The 20,960-nt window shown below is 43.7% G+C and overlaps 1 protein-coding gene across 9 annotated transcripts in view; it reads right to left on the bottom strand.

Moving 5' to 3' along the window:
* The window catches only part of ank1a (ankyrin 1, erythrocytic a), a 98,893-nt gene that overhangs the window by 68,588 nt on the left and 9,345 nt on the right, over positions 1–20,960 (bottom strand). For 7 of the 9 annotated variants that reach the window (XM_086029756.1, XM_086029757.1, XM_086029766.1 and 4 more), the window contains exon 3: positions 17,068–17,538. The exons of the other annotated variants lie outside the window; for them this stretch is intronic. In XM_086029756.1, the coding sequence (XP_085885882.1) occupies positions 17,068–17,193 (126 nt within the window). In that variant the 5' untranslated portion in view covers positions 17,194–17,538. The remainder of the gene's footprint in view (positions 1–17,067; positions 17,539–20,960) is intronic. 9 annotated transcript variants of the gene reach the window in all.

The raw sequence follows: 20,960 nt of genomic DNA, 5'->3' as shown, positions 1-20,960 counted from the left end.
GCCAAAACCAAGCAATGGAAAAGTACCAAACACGGAGAGGACCTTGGTCAGCTGGAGGTCGAACAAGAAAGAAAAGCAACAAGTAAAAGCATGTGAGCATGCCTGAGTGGGAAAGCTGAGTGGAAGGAGAGAGAGCCACGCGGGAAAAAGAATAAGGCAGATTGGTTTGGGTGTGATGAGAGCAGATGCTTGAAAGTTGTTGAGAGAAGAAAGAAGGGAGGGAAGTGAAGATGTGGAGTCGGCGGCTCTTTTGAAGGGCCAGAAGATAGGAAACGAGGCGACATACATGAGCGGGAATTAGCGGAACATAACCAAGATGATATTCTCATTTTATGTTGACCTTTTCCTTTATAATGAGGGCATTGAGTCAACATGAACTCTAAGGGTTGTACAGTATGAAGATAAACATTAAATTTTCAGCAGAACCTGTGGAGAAAGAGCTTTTCGAGGCTGCGAAATAGACCAAAAGCCTTAAAATAGTCTCAACTGTGAGCAGCACTTTGGTTTTCATTTCTAAAAAAATGCAGCATGAAAAAAAGGGGCAAGCTACCACTCCACACAGTCTTCAATATGCAGCATTCAGCTCTTCTCTATCGTCCTCACGCTGCTATTAATCTCTGCCAAATGCGTCCTTTTGCCAGCGATGCCAAACGTGTTTGCACATAAGTACTCTTCTTCAGAATTGACAAGGGTGTCTTTTGCATTTCAATTTGCAGTAAAAGTGGACAATATTGAAACACTTGATGATAGCAAGAGACATTTCAGGTCTTGTTTTCGCTGAAAATAATACATTATGATTACAGGACGATGCATTCCATTATATTACGTAAGAGAGGTAGCTGCCGAGTTGTCAAGTTGTTACCATAAAAATCCGGCTAGCTAACAATACGTCGACTATTTATTCCTGAATTGGTTTCAAAGCTGAGAACCGTAGCCTAGGTAGCCTGGGGTTCATTTCAAATGATGTCCTTGATATTGCTATACGATAAAAAATGAAGGCCGTTGGATTTTTTTTTATTCTGACAGCTGATGGCTCAACACATATACAGTATTTTTCTGTAGTTCCACAGATCCCGCCGGTCTCCTGTTTACTTCCATCAAGTGTTACGTACAGCATCTCTGTGAGTGTTCTGACATCACCGCAGTATGCATGCGCAAGTGCACTGAGATTGACTCCAAATTGATATATCGAAATAAAATATCAAAATATTCGGTGTATCTGTTCCCTGAGAATCTGCCTACAACACCCCCAACCCCCCACCCCCCCGAGTTGCCCTTATCGGTGCACTGTTACTTGAAGTCAGTCTTACAGTGCATCACTTTCTTCTTGCATTACTACTGACTGGAGCGGAAAATCAAGACAAATACCCAATTATTATCGATTGGATGACAACTGTTTAACAGTCGACTGTCCGCTGCCCAACTATCTTAACATGAATTGACTTGGAGCTGCTTAAATGCTGATTTAGTTGCCGTCCCGGTTAACATGTCTTCCGCGTAACTGCAATGTCAGTATCTCCTTCCCATTCACTCTCGCCCCGTTTTATTGCTCTTTGTGGACCGCTGAAAGGCTCTCAAGAAGAGGGCCTTTGGACACAGAAAAATGTAAGAATGTCCACTAAAATTTAAGTACAACAAATCTTGATTGACTGCAACAGAATTGCAACACACATGATTGCATATATGAGTAAAAGAACTCAGATTTATTCATAAGACGGATAGAGCGATTTGGCTTGGTCGTGAAAATGAATCACTTTGCCGGGTCATAAATGACAACATGCTACTTGCGAGCGCGTGGCTGACGCTCACCTCTGCTGCCTTTAAATCATTCATGACCCTGCTTGGCTGTGTACCACACAGTGTCACACCTGCATCCAGCCATCAGCGTCCCCACACCGGCAGTCACCCTGCCACACCAGATTCCTTGTTTAATTATTCATGCTAAAACTGCCCTTAATAGACAACATATTTAAAAAAAAAAAAACACAGACATTGTTTGTGTCCGTTGCTATTGCTCCAGTCACCTCTTCTCTGCCCTCAGTGAAGGTATCACTAGCATTCCAATAAATCCCCTCTGCTTCAGTTTTATGTTGGGAGCAGAGCAGAATGTGGGAAGAAAAAAAAAAAAGAAGAACCTGCACAGAGGTTCCGCTTTTGGATTCCAACGCGTCGACGAAGGTCCAATTTTTTTTCCCCGTTTGTCCTAATCTGCTTTGTGGGGTCTTTAAATGATTCAACAAAGGGCAGTCAGCGTTGCAACTGGAGGACTTCCACTTTAATCTTTACTTAACAAGATGCTCATTGCTGATTCCAACATAAATATGCTGAAGTGATGTGGTTATTGATAGAAGTTGCCCGGCCACTTGCGCTGAGAGGATGTGTTGAGTTCAGGGGAAAGCTGGACAGAGTTTACAATGCTTTACTGGCAGTGATACTGGTGTTTTCCTAAATGACCTTAATTGCTGCGCTATGTCTTCACAGGCTTAAGGTTTGATTGGCCGTGTACATTCTAACATCGGGGTTAACAGGGTGTAGTGACCGGAGCTGTTTTACTGACGCATGCCGGGAAGTTATCAGTTCTTTAACGTATAATTTGCCCTCTTTGGCAAGTGCATTGCTGAACAACGATGAATAATTGATGAGTCCGCATAGCAGTAGTGCAGAGCCGCGTTGAATTGCTGCATTGGAAGTGAGGGAAAGGCGGGCGTGAACTGTGCATGTTTATAAGTATGCGTACATGCATGTGTCAGAGCGGAGCATACCGCCTATGTGACGGACCGGTCCGCCTATGCGCCGATGACGGACGCCCATTTTGGCGGCGATAATCGATAAATGGGAAACTAAAAAATAGTCGTACTAAGCATAGTCGTAAGCCCATATTTTCCCCGTCTATGCAATGGTCTATTTTCTTTGCACAGGGTCATACCAAATTAAATATGTTGATGCTGAAGCACAATCCAACCGTTTTGGTCCATCTCTGGCTAATGGCAGCCATTTTGCCACTTTCTGTCGACTGAAAATGACATCACAGTTGCTCGGGGCTCAGGTGACTAACAATCATGACTCGGCTTCAGAAAACAAGTGAGCCGTGATTGGTCGTTACCTGAGCTCTGAGCAACTGCGAAGTCATTTTCAGTCAACAGAAAAGACAAAATGGCTGCCCCCTGAGATACCGGGTGGATTTTGCTTCTTAACTCTTAACTCACATTCCACAAACGCAATATTAATCAAAATGCCATCTGTAGACGGCGTACAGAAAATATTATTGCAAAGAATTTTGGGGGCTTGACTTCCGCTTTAAATACCACAAACCTGAAGAAAACAGAGAAATACGAGTGCAGGATCTTTTTGAAGAATTGCTGGAGGATTCTTAAGTAGGCCAAACCTCTTGGTTGTTTGGGATTAAAGCCTTTAACGCCAAAATCAAAAGGATTTGCATTAAGTAGTGGAGAACACTTCACCAGACACACAAACCAGATTTTTGCACTCCGGCACACACCTCAGATCAGTATGAGGATATTCTGAGCACATTGCGTAACAACCGAGGCTGAAGTTCAGGATTCTACAAGTGTCTAAAAACAAGCAGTAAAAATAAACTTGAAGCAGAAAACTGAAATGAAACACGTTCAGGAAATTATCAAAAAATGCTTCAATGAAATCAATTTTAATTTCAAAACAGAATTGGACTTTTCCCACAGGGTCATATTTTTTTCTGGATTCATTCCCCCAGCCCCAACATTTCCCCTTGTTGCAAAATGTAATCAGAGGATGAAGATGTGGCTGTTACAAAAGGAGAAAAGTGGCCACTCGAGGTGTGGTAAGAGGGAATAAAGAAAGTGATGCGGTGGGTCCTGTTTCCTCGACTCAGCGGATGCAAGAACGCAAAAGTGACTGAAATGGAGTGACGGCAGGGGATGTAGGCTAAGAAAACTGATGACCTTGGAAATTAGCTCCTCTTTGGAAGAAGTTGACGGAAACTCTATACTTTTAAGTGTCACTTTTATCTTTTTATGTTTAATAACCAAACTTTAGCCTTAAAATCCAAAGTGAATCTTGCTTTTGAATAAGGACTTGGACAATATATTAATTTACGGTATGTGTTATTTTTGGCTCACTTTTTGGTCATACCAAAAAATGTACATTGGCTTCTCTCACTCATTCATGCATGCATGCACACACTTTAGAGTGTACAGGCGATGAATGTGCAGAGGCCAAAATCACATTGCGCTATGCTCTAACAAACAATTTCACCATTACCAGCAACTAAGCACCCTGAGAGGCCTCAAGCCCTGCTATAGAATCGCTTGCACTTTAACTCTGAAAGCGCCAGGGGCCAAGGAAACCATGCAGGGAAGGAGCGGCTTGACTGCATGCGTTTGGCTACAGGGAAGCAGCAGAAAGAGAGATGAGGACAAGATGAAGAGAGCCAATTGCTGAGTTGTCAGAATACGACTCGGGTCATCAATAACTATGAATAATTCACAAAATAATCTTTATGGCACTGCCGATCTTCTCTTTGACTTTAAAATAAAGGATATTGTCTCGTGGTGTACAGGAGTAGGTACTAGGTGATTCGTAATATATAGTGTTAGTCGTAGAAGAAGCTAAGTAACGGCCAGGTAATGCTGCTTGCTACATAGTGTGACAATACTTTCCTCTGACCAATTAGGGGAATTCATACGTTTACACCTTCTTTTTCATCCATGCAACAGTGAGTGGAATTTTTCTTCCGCGTGTCAACTCACAACCGGACGGGAAGACGGATTCTTATAGATAAACAAATGCTGTACGGTAGATGATGTCAGTCTTAACTCGAATCAGAGTCCTCGCTGTGAGCACTAGGTGGCGACATCTTACACCCACAGAGGGTGCTGACTAAGGGCTTGCTGACAGTGAGTGGGTGCGCTTGTGGCAAGTCTACATGCATGCAGTGTACTAACGTGATCTAGGCGGAGGTGCGTTTGACCTTGTGGAGCTGCTGCATTCCCACCAATTCTCCTCCATTCTCAGTCAACGTTTTCCCTAGCGTGGCCACACATACAGTATATATTTCAGTAGAAGAGAACGTAGCCAGAATCTAATCTTTAGGTAGTGCGCAGCAAATGTGTGATGTAGACTCTAATTGTTTTAGTACAGGAGACTGAAAACGTCAGCGTGCTACAGCATTACTTTGTTGTATAGTGCTTAGACTACAGTGCCAAAACGGCGAATGTGAGCAGAGATGTTGCGATATGAAATCCTGCAGTGTTGCACCGTGCCACAAGTAACTGCAGCAGAGAAGGTGGAAATCAAGGAAGCTAGGAGTTCATATTGGAGCGAGAGGATTGATTATAGGAGGGATGCACACTGAGGTGCGGAGAGAAAGGGAGAGAAAGGCGTGGGCACCTGGCTCTGCATCAGCTGGAGGAGAAAAACAATCTCGAGGGTCAGCCAATTAGAGGGAGGGTTGACACGGCTCTCCTCGCAGCTAGCTAGTAAATCCTGCGCCACTCTACGGGCCACGTGCCTCTGCTCCATAAACGCGAGGGCTCGCAAGAAAGCACAATGACATAAAATATGACGCATAATCGCCCTGACCTATCTGTGACGTGGCTGTTTTCACAGTTTTAATCCAAGCTCATGGACGATGAAGATAAAGATGTTAGAAATAGGGGTAGAAATATGTGTCATATCATAACCACTTGTCTTACATGATTTATACAGCAGAACCTGAAAAAAAACCATCTTAAATTGCACAAGAGCTGGGCGGTCAAGCCATCGTTGTGTGTGACGTCGGCTGTGACAAAAATTGTAAGATGTCAACTCGGTGAGCTTCTAAAACAAGGGTGTCAAAATTGTTTGAATGACGGGAAACGTTTTAAAATAAACGGACAAAGCATAGTCGGAAGGACATGTATTTAATCCGTCGTTCGTCTGTAGTCCGTCTTTAGTCTATTTTTCACATAGATATTAATTATTTTGTAAGTATTGAATTTCTGGAAAAACTTCAGGTTTTCAAGGGTAATTGAAAGGCGACCTTAGGTTTCGGGGAGCTGTTGAGCCAGGCGCTTTAGGCCTTAATGGATTAATGCGAGTGACTGATAAATGTCTGTACCCAGCCTCATTTGATGCCTACATCGTTTTAAATCGTTTTTTATAATCTAGTAGTACAGCCCCAACATCGAGTTAACTCGAGAAATGCGTTTTTTGTGTGCATTTGATGCCCAAGGCTCTCATGCAATTAATCACAAAGTTTCAGGCTTGGGAAGCGTTGTAATGACGTGCAATCGCCAGCAGATGTCACCAGTGTCATTTATCAGACCCATTGCCAGTATGTAGCACAATCGTCATACATTTTTTGTTTTTCTGGCATCAATGTTGCTTTTTTAGAATTGTTTTGGGATTTTTAAATAAGAAAAGTACTGTTTATATATCTGATGTGTCATAAAAGCAAAAATATTGGGGTCAAAGTTGAAATGTATAACTTTATAGTTTATATACAAGTCTTTTCGCAAAACTCTTGATTTCTTTTTTTTTTTCTAGAAATAGGATTTTCGGTGAAACTTGCCTATATTCGACTGCAGATTCGAAATTAAAAAAAATCTTATGAAAGAAGACAGTCTAATCTTTCTTTCGGTAGGTTTCATGTCTATATAGTCATAAAACACAATATTCTGCGGGCCTTCAAAGATGGGTCAAAATTCTCAAAAATGGCTTAGCTGCGCTGCGAATGGCTGCATGGCATTGAATGAGTTAAAGGGAAATCAACCAAAACATATTTTTTTCAAGAATATGTTCCCAGCAGGCCCACTAGTTGAAACACGGCATTCTGATTAATATTGCGTTTGTGGAAGATGAGTTAACGACCAATCACGGCTCAGCTTCAGAAAACAGGTCAGCCGTGATTGGTCATTAACTGAGCCCTGAGTAGTTGTGATTTTCAGTCAACAGAAGTGACTCAATGGCCGCCCGCAGAAATGGCTAAAAACAAGTGGACTAACTCTTATTCCACAAACGCAATATTTATCAGAATGCCTTGTTTCAACTATTGGGCTTGCATAGAACATATTCTTGAAAAAAAATGTTTGGGTTGACTTCCGCTTTAAGTGCTCTTAACCTAACTTGTGTAGTATGTTTGCATATGTGTGTTTATTTTCTCATGGATGGTGGCCTGGGGTGGTGTTCTAATAATGTGAAGCATCTTGAGTTGCATTCTTTTGTACGAAAGGCACTCTATAAGTTTGTTTGATTGATTGATTGATTGATATAAACAGTCAAATGTATTACCTCCGTGTCAAAACAAATTGAGATGCAGACTTGGATTTAGTAGTCATCGCTTGGAATTTAAATTCATTCATTCATTTTTTGCAAAGAAAACAATCAAGAAATAATCACCGCAAAACTGTTTTTACTCACCACTATCCTGTCATTTGAGCATTTTTTTATCAAAAATACTTCCCATGATTTGAGGCAGGAGTTTTCTTCGAAAAAAAAAAAAAAAACAGTAGCATAAACAAAGACCTGTGTTATAGTAGATGTGCTAAAAATGATCAAAATGAATCATCTCTTTACGGCATCTTAAGTAAATGTAAATGATGAAAGACTTAAGATGGTTCTGGCTAATGGAATCACAGCTCTCTTGTGTTCTCTTGTTTTCATTGGCCATCCTCCTACAGAGCAGAATCAAATCAAAGTGAAACCACTTCTTCCCCTCGTGGGGATCCAGATGAAGGGGTTTACAAATGGCGAGGCTTTTAATAACAGGGCCATGATGCTACGACACTGTGGTGACACTTGTCTCCAGGATTAGACGACTTACGAAATCTGCATTGCACTCAGTCAGATGCCATTGGGGAGCGCTGAGTGTCCTTGGAAGCACATAGGCCACAGACAGGTCATTTGTTACCATCTGCATCTGAAAGCCTCATCGCTGCTATCACACACAAACTGGTTTGGGTTGGATGCATTTACACTGCAAACAGTCTGGCAATATTCGGTTGTACTTTTTGAAATAACTCACATGTATTCCAATGTCGGCATTCAACTTCAAGAGAGAACATGAATTATGTGAAAATGTGTACAAACTGCCCATTGCAAAGGCACGTGACAGAAGTAAGATGTTTTTCGGTTGGTTCTAAAAAGAAAAATCTCGAAATAATCACTCAAGTGCAAAATGTCACTCAGCACTCCCACTCGGGATATGATTTGACTCCATTTTCTTGCTGATCTGGGGGGATTAAATTAAATTCAGTATAGGGACAAGGTAAAAAAAAAATGTATTTTTTAACCTGAATATCCATACATTGGTCTATAATCGTTTGACAATCATTATATCAATTAATGAAATGTTTTGGAACAAAATAAACAAATGTAATACTACGAGAACGAGATACTCATAATGCTAACTTGTCTTGCCTTTGTGAACTTACATTATTTAACTTCAATCTCTCGGTCGGGTTGCAATCACGATCTGCACGGACATAGTTCAACTTCCCATGCCATGTTGTGATGTAATTTTTTTTAACCACAAATCCAGTTGAGACTGAAGCTTTAATTCTCCACAAATCAAATTTTGTGTCAGAAGATATGGGTTTGCAACGCATTTATAAAAGAACAGTCGTGTAGGGCAATCAGATCGAGTTGATCAATGGGGAGGGGATCCTAGACGGCCCACCGCCCAGGCTCAAATCTTACGGATGTCTCGGAGAGAGACGCTGCAGAGAGGGTACCAAAGCAGAACTCCCAGCATCTGTGAGCAATTAGCACCTGACTCCACCACTTGTCATTTCCCTCTCTGCTCTTTCATCAAACAAGGGGATTCAAGGGAAAAAGACAAGAGGGATGAGGTCTCTACAGCAAAAGCGTTCTGATAGCAAACCATTTTAGCAATGACCCGTCACATTGCTCACGGCACTGCATCTGTAGCCGTTTGCTATCTCTCTTCCGTTTTAGTTTTGCATTATGAGGATACATTTCAATAACCCTGATATCTCTCAATTCTTGTTTCGGCGAGTTATGCAATAGCCGCGCCGTCGGAATAACAATCGAGGGGAGGGATTGGCACAACTGGCCAAGGAGAGCCATTGTGAGGAAGATGGGAGAGAGCCAGGGAGACACTTGACGGGAGAGAGTCTGAGGAAGCCCCTCTCAATATGACACATCATTTCACGTGCTGTTTCGGAAATAAATAGATTATGTGCTGCGGCGGGAGGATGAACAAAGGCAGATGCTGCCATCATTAAGGTTTAACGCTGGGACTGACGCAGTCGTATGTGTCAGCTCAGCTTTATTTACCATCAGCAGTCACGTGGGTGGATGCTTTTATTGCACAGAAGTTCAAGCTTGTATGAATCATTACAGTCGCAGGAAAATCCATCAGTGACAGAATGAAAGTGTTTCACTACTAAATACTCAAAAGCTTTAAAGTTCTGGGAAAGCCGGACCCCCTGCAGAGAAGGAGTGCCTGCTGGATGTTTGATGTTCGCCTCTTTTCTCTTCTCATTCACCAGTTTTTTTTTTGTTTTTTTTTTTTAGAAGACAATTTAGCTCAACTTAAAAATAAGGGCAGACTTGTCGAAGCAAAATAGACTTCAACGCGTGGGGTGCTTCCGAATCCGACTAGGGCCCGACCACCGCAAAAAAATGACTGGCGGCCGTAGGGGTGGGCGATGTGTATCATCGTTGATATTATCGTCAACATTCCTTTCACATTGTGCAATTTGACATTATCGAGTACAAATACTAGCTCAAAAGAGAATACGAACGGGCCCGCTGATTGACTGCAAAGTAGGAGACAATGATGAAAGTCCTCGTTCTGCAAATCAGCATGCATGGACGGCAAGGGAGGAGGAAACGATAAAGTATTCATTGTGCGAATCAGAGGATTCAGTGTGGCAGAATTCAGTCCGTGGCCCCAGCCGAGCGGAAGACTGCATTGTTTCAAATTGAGGAAATGGAGAAATGGAGGCATCTCCTGCCAGCCTGGAAAAAAATTGGGGTTGACAAGACTGACGTCAGTAAAAAAAAAAAACGTATGATGTGTCGAAAAATGGTCACCGTAAATAGCAATTTGCAGACACTTCTGTTCAACCATGAACCATATGAAGGACTTCGCTAGCAAGACATGTATGCAAAACCTTCCTGGATTATCTTTTTCATTCTGACTGCTATAGTAGCTGGAAATGGTAAACCTATGCATACTACACATTAAACTTTGCTGATATCGCTCATGAAGAAACTACCGTATTTTCCGGACTATAAGTCACGTTTTGTTTTGTTTTTTTCATAGTTTGCCCGGAAGTGCGATTTATACTCTGGAGCGACTATGAGTAAAATTATTGACACATTATTACCGGTATATCACTTCACATGTTATTTTCACACTAAACCGCAAGAGGGCCCTCTAGACTAAGCGTCCGGATGGCTTCTTCAGAGCACCCAACCTTTTTCCTGCCACGGACGTGTTCACACAAGTCTGTACCGTTCGCGGCCCGGCCCTGTAACTAGCCAGCAGCACGAACAGGAGTCCTCTGCGAGCGTACATCTATAATTGTCTAGGGTGTGACCCGTCACACTATTTGCAACCATTAGCTGACCAAAAACATGCCTGATGTAAAATACATGAATCAAGCAACAAACTTAGCTGCATCAAACGGAACAATAATCATAAATGTCAGGTTATAGACGATTATATATACGGGTGGAAATCCACTTTCGTTTATGCTTATTCAGACTTTTTTTTTAAATTTCCAATTTATCAGCGGCAAAATGGGCGTCCGTCATAGGCGCATAGATGGATCGGTCCGCCGGCCAGGCGGAATGCCCAGCTCTGTGTACTATACTGTATTTTGCTTGGCAGCGCTTGATTGACGGCTGTCATGCTGGCTTTATAACCCGGAAATTGATTTTTCACCTGCGTGAAAGCTTCCATGTACTTTGATTGGCTATAATTTGCGTCGTCGCCACATCTTGCAACCGCGATTGAAATGTTCAATGGCTGCAAAACCAGATGAAATCTTGGAATCTTGTGGTAGAACCCCGCACACTGTGCGAGAGTGATGTGGAGTTCTGCCGCATCACTCAGTGTGTGACGGCCCAAAGAGCTATGAACTCGTTCTTTGCAACCTCATAAAATATAAAAAAAAAAAAAGCCTGAAGGGAGGACAAGGGAGTGGTGGGTTTGGTGGATTGGCCTCATGTGCATCTTCCGTTGTACAGTAGCGTTAATTAAAGGAGTGTACGCTGCAGCTCCCGGCCAACCTGCCCATGCAGCACTCATCCAGTCATTCCCAGCCTCCATCAACCTGAATGAGTGAGTGCCTGGCCGAGTCTGCTGAGTCATCTGACTGTGGGCTTCCACTGGGCCACCTGAACAGACACTCCATCAATTCATAGGACATTGATCTGACAGAATGATTTACAACCATTTCCCTGAATACTTCCCATGGTAAAACTATTGCCAAACACTAACCTTGCAAAGTCCAAAACTTGCCTTGACTCAGACATAATGACACAAGCGCTCACAAACAATGACAAGTAATGACAGTAAGTTGTCAAAGTTTGGTAAAGTTCCTGAATCGGCTGGTGTTATATACTGGCACTATGGTGCAAGCAATAGATATTGGTACACATTTTTTTTCTGGGTTGTGCTACTGTTGTCACAGATATAGAGAAGAGACTAGCTCTGGCTAACAGACGCACCTACGATACGCGGTGGTCATCACGTTGGCAGGGGTGATGTTCCCGTCAAGGCAATGGAAAGCACGGACACGACATCGGAGCCACGCAGCTCAAAATGAGATTACGAGATTACACGTCTCCTGAACATGCTATGCTATACGGTATACGGTTGTTTTTTTTGTCAAGCCTCTCTCTATGGCATCCAGTTCTAATAAAGCGCAGTCACGTCACGGATCATGAGAGCGTCTAGCTCCCCAGTTCCTGCAAGCACCAGTGAGGTACATCTGGATAAACTTTGAACTTTCAAAATGTTTTTTTCCCTTGGCCTGAAAATGTAATGGACAATCGGTTTAAACGGACGAACGGCATTAGGCCATTAAATCTCGGTTCCACCTTGTGAACCTTTTTCGGAAAGGCAGACATAACCACTATAACACCATACTCCCAGCAGGTATTAATACAATGACGTTTTTGCACTTGCCACCTCATCATTAATGGAAATACACGGCGTGTAAAAAGCTGAATTACTGAAACGTTATCTTTCTGAATGCAAGCCGGCATACAAAAGTCAGCATCCGTACTGCGTTAGTGCTGTGCGGTGTTACAAATACATGTGGGCTGAAACCTCCCGTGTCGAAATTTGCTAAGTGACATACTATACTCACAAAGCTATACTACTGGTCAGGCCACAATTGTGGGCGTTATTTATCTTTTATTTTTTTCCAAATTACTGACCAATCTAAAGTGTTGAAAATGGCTTGCTCTCTTTGACGATGCAATGTTAATGGTTGAACAAACGTGCCGTTTTGGGGTCTCCTGAAAAGTGATGATCCTGGATAAGTTTCTTTTTCGTCTGCCTTAGCAATATGCTTAAATTTGGTCGCCCCGACTGGTCTGATGTCATCGTCGGCGTTGCTCGACCACCACGGGCCAGGGCCACGGGCCGCGCAGAGATGCACAGTCCCGCTGGCAGTGATGAGCAGGCCCCAGGGACGGGGTGCGGAGCTAGGGCTCCTCTTCCCCGATTGATTGCAAAGCGACGCTCAAACAGGCGCGGCGCAGAGAGGGACCCTGGCCTATGAGGTGCGTTCGAAATGTCACGGATCAATGAGTTCCGCAACATACATTAGGTCTCACAGGCAGTTGCGTTCTTAAGAGTTGTCACACTTTAGTTGGGTTGGGCCGGCAGGAGGGCCGCCCTCACTGTTGTCAATATCGCACAGGATTAATAACTGAATATTGCGGGGCTTCCTTTTTATGTTGTGTTTTGGACAATTTTACTGGAAAGCATTTTGAGTTGCATTCTTTTTGTATGAAAAGTGCTATATGAATAAATGTGATTTGATTTGATATTGTAAACATGAGCTAGCAATAACCATATGACGACAAGTCCATCTTGCTGCCTTTTTGAGACGAAAAACGAGGCAGTCACAAAAATTGCGCTTGGGGAACTTGTGATGGGACATGACTTTGCGGTATTTGATTGCGAAAACAATAAATGCAAATGGAACTTTGTATGTATAAAAAGTATGTTGCAATGTTAATCGCTTTTCCACCTTCAAAGGTTTTCCCATGGACCACTCTAGATGGACCACATAAAGTAGATGTTGTCGATGCTCATGTTTTCTATTATTCAAAGTCTGATTGCTTAAACAGTCCCAGGGTCAATCATTTCATCACCATTTATTCGAAACTACAGGTTGGCTGCAAAGTTGATTCTGAGGGTGCCAATGCAGATTACATGTTTGTCTGAGTTTGGTTTGAATTAAAACATGAATAAAAACTGCGCAGGCGGCAGTGCAACCAACGGCGAGCTATCAAATGAAAAGAATATTCTAGAAGACTATATCAAATGAAAAGAATAGACTATTGGGGGCAATTTACAAAGTACAGTACCTGCACCGGTAAAATGATAAATATTAGAAATCAGATTGCGATGGTGTCTTGGTTAGGAGCGTGCTCACTGACTTTCACAATTCTCCACTGAATCCGACATACCGAAAGTTGTGTTTAAAATATAGCTGACTTTGCAGAGGTAATTAGAGCTACATCTTTGTCCACAAAACTGACTAACTAATGAGATGATGGAGCAGCCAACGGCAAAAGTGCACTGCCAGGGGTTCAAACTAAAGACGGATCGCTTGGAAAATGTTCACTTTAATCTCTGATAACAAGGCTCCAGGTAAGCGGACAGAGATGATCAGACGCCGGTTGCTCACTGTGATGGGCTTAGTCACCACTGCAGCACCGCTAATCCATTGCAGCAACCTGCACACGCAGCCAAACACACACACACACACGTGCATTAACATTGCATCAACACTTAAGACAGCCATTACAATCTCTCCCAGACATTGGCATGGGTGCTTCGGAGAAGGCTCTGTTTTCAGTTCAGGCAGAAAAGGAAGAAGATTTGGAGGGCAGAGAGACCCAGACAGAGGCAAAACTTGAATTCAAAGCAACGAAATCTTTATGCAGGAGACACAGTCACTGTCAGTCACGATATCTGCACGGTCCTATACCGCTTGGGTTTACTTTAAAGACGGCTGATCCGGACGGGCTGCGGCCAACACCTTAGCGCTCGACAGTCGACAGTAACAAAAAGTAGCCAAAGTGCACACTGATCAGACGAATTGCGTTAACGAATCTTACTTGAGAGTGTGCAGGCTCAGGACTTTGCTGCCACAACTATCGTTCATTGCAATTCCCCGCCTTGCAAGTGTCACACCAACTTGCTGAACTGCAGACTGCACACACCGATGGTGACCTCTTGGCCAAATCAAGACAGCGACTGCTTACACATCAACTTACAGCACTCGTCAAACGTCTTTTTGCTGCTTTCTTTGCTTGTCGTACTACACCAACTAAACGAAATGACATATTAACAAATCTTACTACTGATAGACAGATACTGTCTTGCTTCATAGCTCTGATAGTTGTGGTAAGCAGTAAAAGAGCATCTATGACTGCCTTTTTTTTTTCTTTTCTTTTTGACAAGCCAGCTGCTGAAAAGACAAAGAACATCCTATGAAAATCAAACAAGAAAGGTATGAAAACGCATGGAACATAAGAGAGGAATGATTGCAAGGATTGAACAGTTGGGTCTTTTAAACACTGTGGCGTTCACTAGCAAGATCAAATGCTGCAGCAGCGAAGGAATTAGTACTAAGACGAAGCCAATCTCTAAATGAGAATAAAAGCCCAAGTGCAATTGCTCCATGACAACTTGTAGTGCTTCTCCACAAGATCAATTTACTTGAATGTTTTGCAGACTGTGATCAGCTGGCGATCAGTCCAAGGTGTACCCCGCCACTCAAAGTCAGCTGGGATACGATCAGATCAGCCACAGCCCTCGTGTGGGCAAGCACTATAAGAAATGGATGGAGGGATGTTTTGCCGAGTAGAACGCCTCCGGTTCAGCCCTCGAATGGTTCTGTGTAGTTTGCCTAAAAAATGGAACTAAAGGGACTAAAAAATGATTGAACTCGCTATTGTTTTGAATATTTCAGACTTTTCATGCTTGTATTTGATAAGGGAACTGATGACCAATGATAGAATTGGGGAATAAAGAAAATGCCAAGGACAGTTCTTAAGTAGATAATTGCCATCTTGAAAATAAAACCCTTAGTGTAGTAGTGTGTCACCAACATAACAATGGGGAGCTGAATCCTTCAAATAAAATGTGCATTTTGTCTACTTTTAGACCTCTTCATTTATCTTGGGGTCAACAAGATAAACAATGCAGTCCAACAACGCAAGGTGAGCCATTTAAAGGTGCTTTTGACAGGAAGGCGAAAAAGACTCTTCCTTTGACAACTGAGCTCCGCAACTATGGTCATTTTTCACGCTAGGCAAAAATCGCGTTTGAAAGCAAAGTTAAAACAGCATGTACTAGTTGTTAGCATCACCTCACAACACAAGCAGTTTCAAGCACTTTAAAAAAAAAAAAAAGAAAAAAAGAAAAGGGTTGACAGACTTCCTACTCTTAAGGGCTCCAAAATCCAACCTCAGTGCAGGATAAAAGGTTGAAATGCTTATGGTGAGTGAGGGAACAAAGGCTTAGATGACAAAAAAACTGCTTTGCTAGTAGTCAGTGACATAAGTGAGGGTACGTGTCTGTTAATGCTTGTATAGTAGGAGGAGTTACATACGCTGCAAGGTGAGAGGTACAACGCATGGATAAGCTGGTTTGGAGAGAAAAAATGGATGAGCGCTTGGGAGGGGGAGTTGGAAAGGCTTATTTAAGAGACTTGAGCTCCACGGTTACGCAACTGATATAGGATCCCCCTGAAACAACGCACACAGAGTCAAACTTGGGCTGCATTAAAAGCCTTAGCAAACACCTCGACCGTGATTCCGCATCCGGTTGGAGCGCCGCAGGCTTTCCCTACTTGCATCCCCCCTTTCCAGACTCACTCACATGCATGCAGAAATGACTTGTTCTCACACTTCGGCACATGATAACAGAGACCAGAGAGCACAGGTTGACGTGAACCTGGCAGACAATATTGGGTCCGACTTTCTTGTGGAACATTGAGGTCAAACGGGCCCGCCTTTGTTTTAACGTCGCTACCGAGTGCAAAATGCAAGCATCCTCGAGGGACTCGAGGGAGGCTGCAGTCTTGTGTTTGGCCACAACAATCCACCGCATCAGCACCAGGTTGGTTTTCAGCCAGCTTGGCACTATGCACAGTCACAGGGTTGCTGAGGAGCTATTTTCAACCTGCAACACTGAACAGCAACGGCTAAGGATGACTCATTTTGATTCCGACACAAAACGTGAAATTGAACCGGAGGTCGTGACGCTGGGCACGGCGCCGATTTTAGCGTCGGTCCCTGCAGTTGGTGAGTGACGGGGCAGTGATTTATTGCTTACGATGAGCTTTGGCTTTGCATGGGAATCCTCAGGCAGGAGACAGAAGCCTGCAGGTATTCCACCACGGTGACGATTCCAAAGCCAAACGAAAGGAAAAAGCTCGGACGCAGGTCAACGCGCTGGCAAGTGGACGGATTTCACAGCACCACGGTGAAAATTTTAAGTGTGGATCACAAAGTGTGAACAGGGAGAGAGACACATTGCTTCCTTGGCAGACAATTGATTGAGGAGACTCAATAAACTGGGCATAAAGCAATAGAAAGGATTAAGAGGGCATGCGGTGTGCTGAAACGTCTCCCGTGTTTGTATGCACGTGACATACATGTGTGGCAGGGAGGATGCGTGTGTACACACAGTGGAAACACAACATGCCTGGCTTTCCATGTGTGCCCAGGCACCCCAGACTCAGTTCGCATGACACAAAGAAGGGAGGGGGCATCTCAAGCTTTTAAAACCCCCCTCCCCTACCTCCCTCCCTCCCCGAACCCACCCCACCCCGGACCGACTACGACACCTGTGTATCATCCCAGTACCTTGCGCTTTTTATCCCGTGAGCGGCTCCTCTTCTTGACCTTTTCCTCTTCTTTCTCTTTGCGCTCCTGTTCCGCTTGGGCTTCTAAATCCTTGTTTTTGCGCAGGTGTTTGGCCGCTTGAGCCATGGCGCTTGAGGGGGTCTAGGTGGTGTCAGCGTGTCCAGATCTTACGGTGCTGGGACTTTTACCCGGCGCGTGCCAACACTAGCGCTGCTGCTGCTGCTGCTGCTGCTGCTGCTGCTGCTGCGTTCCTCTATGGTCCTGTAGCGTCTGAGCGTGCTCACTCTGCCTCTTACTCCTCCTCTTCTTCAGCAGTGCAGTCCCCCCCACACACACGCACGCGCGCACGCACGCAGCGGCAGTCCTCAGCCGTCTGCTGTGGGATGCGATTGCAGCACCGCACTCTCTCGATCGTTAATGCACACTTCCTTCATTCAATGTTTTTCTCCAGCCTTCGCCACCAGTGTCCCTCTACAAGAGAAGACAGGGAAATTTATTATTATTTTTTTTTTCAAAAGACGAAATCAAGGGGTCGAATCGCCCTTTTCTCGTTCTTCCTTCTCAGCACGTTCTTTACGTTCACTGCACTGTGTTTTCTGTATCCAGCCACCCCATCGCCTAAGATTAAAAGGGGATGGAGGGACACTCAGTTCGGGAAAAGCTTCAGCATCTTAGCCTCTTTGAATCAAAGACACTTTTCCCACCTCGCATTACATTGATTTTGGTTTATTTCCCTGCGCTGTGTTTGATTGTCCATGCATTTCTCAGAATGTTGTGTGTCCTGCACAGGGTACCCTCGCCCAATCAGGGCATCACTAACACACGCCAGGATACCGGAGGAAATAAAAAGAAATGTAAAATATGCATGAGGGGAGGGGGGTAAAAAAAAAAAAAACAGCCTTTGACTCGTTAACTCTCCTCTTCTCTGTACTCCCTCTTCCTGCTCTTCTGGTGAAGCACTGCAGCAGATAGCAGAGTGCAAAGATGTTGGTGCAGTGTGCTTGTGTATGCAACGTCTGGGAGCTATGCAGTGCTATTTCTTGCACAGTCTACTGAAACATTTGAGACATAGGAGTTTATAGTCAGGGGAACCAAGGTGGCATTCCGTTGTTTTTCCTTTCTTCTGGCGTCCCATTTTCGGTTTCTCGGATTTCATGACCTGTGTAGCACTTGTACAGCACATTGGTTTTCTGCATCCGCTCCATCCTAGATATTTGTGCGGCAAGGAGTAGGTGAATGAAAACAAGTTTTCATGGAGTCGCCGCATGTTGACGGGTACTCTTGCTCTCCTCTCCCCGTATTCAGTTTTTGCCTCCTCCTCCTCCTGACCATGCTGCTGACGCAGGTTAAAAAAAAAAAAAAAAAAAAAATCCTTTAGTATCTCTTTTTCCTGTCTCACTATACGTCACACAAATACATGTGCTAAAACGTGCTAAGGGATCAAGAGGAAACCAGGTAGCCCTATTTTCTTATAATTTGAAAATCCAGTGTAGGATTTCTTGGTTTCTTTGGGGTAAAAAAAAAACGACTTTCTTTGAGCAATCCCTGTTATGCCTACACTAATTCTCCCTTACAGAATTACTCCACGTCTCCCGCTTAGTTTTTCCTTCTGCTCTCCTCTTAAGGCACCTCCCGATCCGATAGCAGATCCTCGCACAGCAGCATACTAATGAATTGACTTGTGATGATTTTGCTCTCAGTCCGCAATATAAATCACTCACATGTATAGCTAAGATATGACACAGACAAACACAATTACCGATGGACTGACAGCTCTGTGGCAAGACCATTCGTCACAATATCGAGCTCCTGGGAAATGTTTTCGAATCAATCACCACTGCGACCAGCTGCAATGATAACAAGGAGTTTTCGCTTAGCCAACTAGAGAGGTCAAGTTCAGCTAGACTCCTGCTTAACTAATAGAGCGCTACTACAACACGAATTGATGAATTGAGAAGCGGTATAGATAATGGATGGATGGATTGATGGAAATTGGTGGCTGGTGATAAAGTGTTTGCCTCCAATGAGTGAAGAGTCAAATCAACGTCATCTTTGCGGGGGGACCGTGTGTGCTTCGAAGTTCACATTTGCTATTTTATGACCGGGGCGCGGAAAAGTACGTCACCCCGAGTTGTCATGGTAACGAAGGCTATAATCGGCATTGGCCCAGTAGTAGACGGAGCTGGGAGAGGAGTGACTAATTTAAAAGAGACGGGCAGAACCAGTCAAAAAAAGCTCATTTTAGCAATGGTCAAAACAGAAGAGTACTGTAATTCTTGATTGATTGAAATATTTGGGAAAAAACAGCAAACCGGCAATTTGCATTTTCGAAACATTACGCATTTTCGGGGCTCAAGTTGTGTTGTGTCCTACGCGAACAACTCTTCAAACGAACAAACCTTTTGAGTAAACAAAATGCATGCATGCAATTATTTCACGAACGGATTCATTTCTTTTTCAGTTCAATTGAACTCAGCAACCGTGGAGCCGTGGCGGTGGCAGAGTGCGAAGGTGCGAGCGACCAGACCAGTGGGTTCCATGGGCATCTCGGTTTCATTGCGCAGTGGCTGCAACAATCTGTCAAAACATGTCTTATGTGAAACTGGTCCATGATGCAAAAAAGATTGTGGACTGCTGCCCTGGAGAAGTGAGCCAAATCAGATGTTCGCGTGCCCCCATACTCTAAGACGCCGTCTTTTTCGTAGACAGCGTATCTGTGGCGTGGCGCTAATGGCGCCTGATAATGATTTTTGTGCAAGCGCGTAAAGATTGTGGTTGGAGATGGGCCTGGCGGAATGGAAATTTGGTGGCAGAAAAATCGACCTAAACCTAGGATCACGTCTGAGTGTCGGCACAGGGTCGAAAGCTGGTCTAACGTGATTTCGACGAATTTCATGGGGCAGGCAGATGTATTTTTCATATATATATATACACACATATATACAGTATATGTGAACAGCATAAATAAATAAATAAATATATATATATATATATATATATATATACACTGTATGTATATATACATTTGTGATTAGCCCTCTATGAATTAATGAGATCTGGATCGACACCAAAGCACTGAGTGTTTTCACTTGAAGGTTCACAACACTGTAATTTCTCTCAACTGGGTCTGGTGAAAGCACCCAGGTCAGAATTAAGTCATTAAATGATCAATTTCACTATTAACATGATTTGTTGGACATCTACGGCACTTGCGGCTCCGGAGCCGCAAGCGGCTCTTTCATCCTTATGTTGCGGCTCTCGTGACTTGGAAAAGTAAATAAGTGTCCGATTGAAATGCACGTTATTTGTCTCAAAAACGTGCATCATGTCAAGTCAAAGTTTTTGGCCAATTTCATATGTGTCCTAGATATCTATGGGGTTTTCTTTTTTTTTTTTTTTTTTTTTTTGCAATGCGACCGCAGTCTGAACCGCCAGGTCGCATGCATCAAACATTGACGTCTTCCTCAACCCAAAATGCGCTCCGAGCGGGAGGAGGTCAAGTTTTGGGAGCGGGGACATCGACTTTGCAAAGTTGTTTTGAGTAACAGTATTGACTTTATATTTTAATTGAATCCCACTTGAAACATGAAGCATAATCGACATTTGTGGTGATAGTAGTAATTCAGCCACGGCTCCGATCGGCTCATTTTTTACTTGCGCTTATGACGTGACGTCATCTTCGGTGACGTCCCCGTGAAATGAGATCGAAAAAGCCTCGCCTCATCATTTCCTCCAAATGCTGCATTTCTACCTCCGACCGAATCGCTCCACTGTCGAAACGCCCTGATACGCTGCACCACATTTACTTCGCCCTGGGTGACGCCGTCTCTTCTTCTGCGCATACGGGTCACTTTCGGGACGCACACACTCACACAACTAAAGAGACAGCGGTC

Source organism: Filicampus tigris, chromosome 5 (assembly GCF_054856515.1).
Source record: "Filicampus tigris isolate MCC_2025a chromosome 5, RoL_Ftig_1.0, whole genome shotgun sequence".
Lineage (NCBI taxonomy): Eukaryota > Metazoa > Chordata > Actinopteri > Syngnathiformes > Syngnathidae > Filicampus > Filicampus tigris.
Note: the sequence above shows the minus strand (reverse complement) of the source record. Positions and strands in the feature narration are given on the sequence as shown.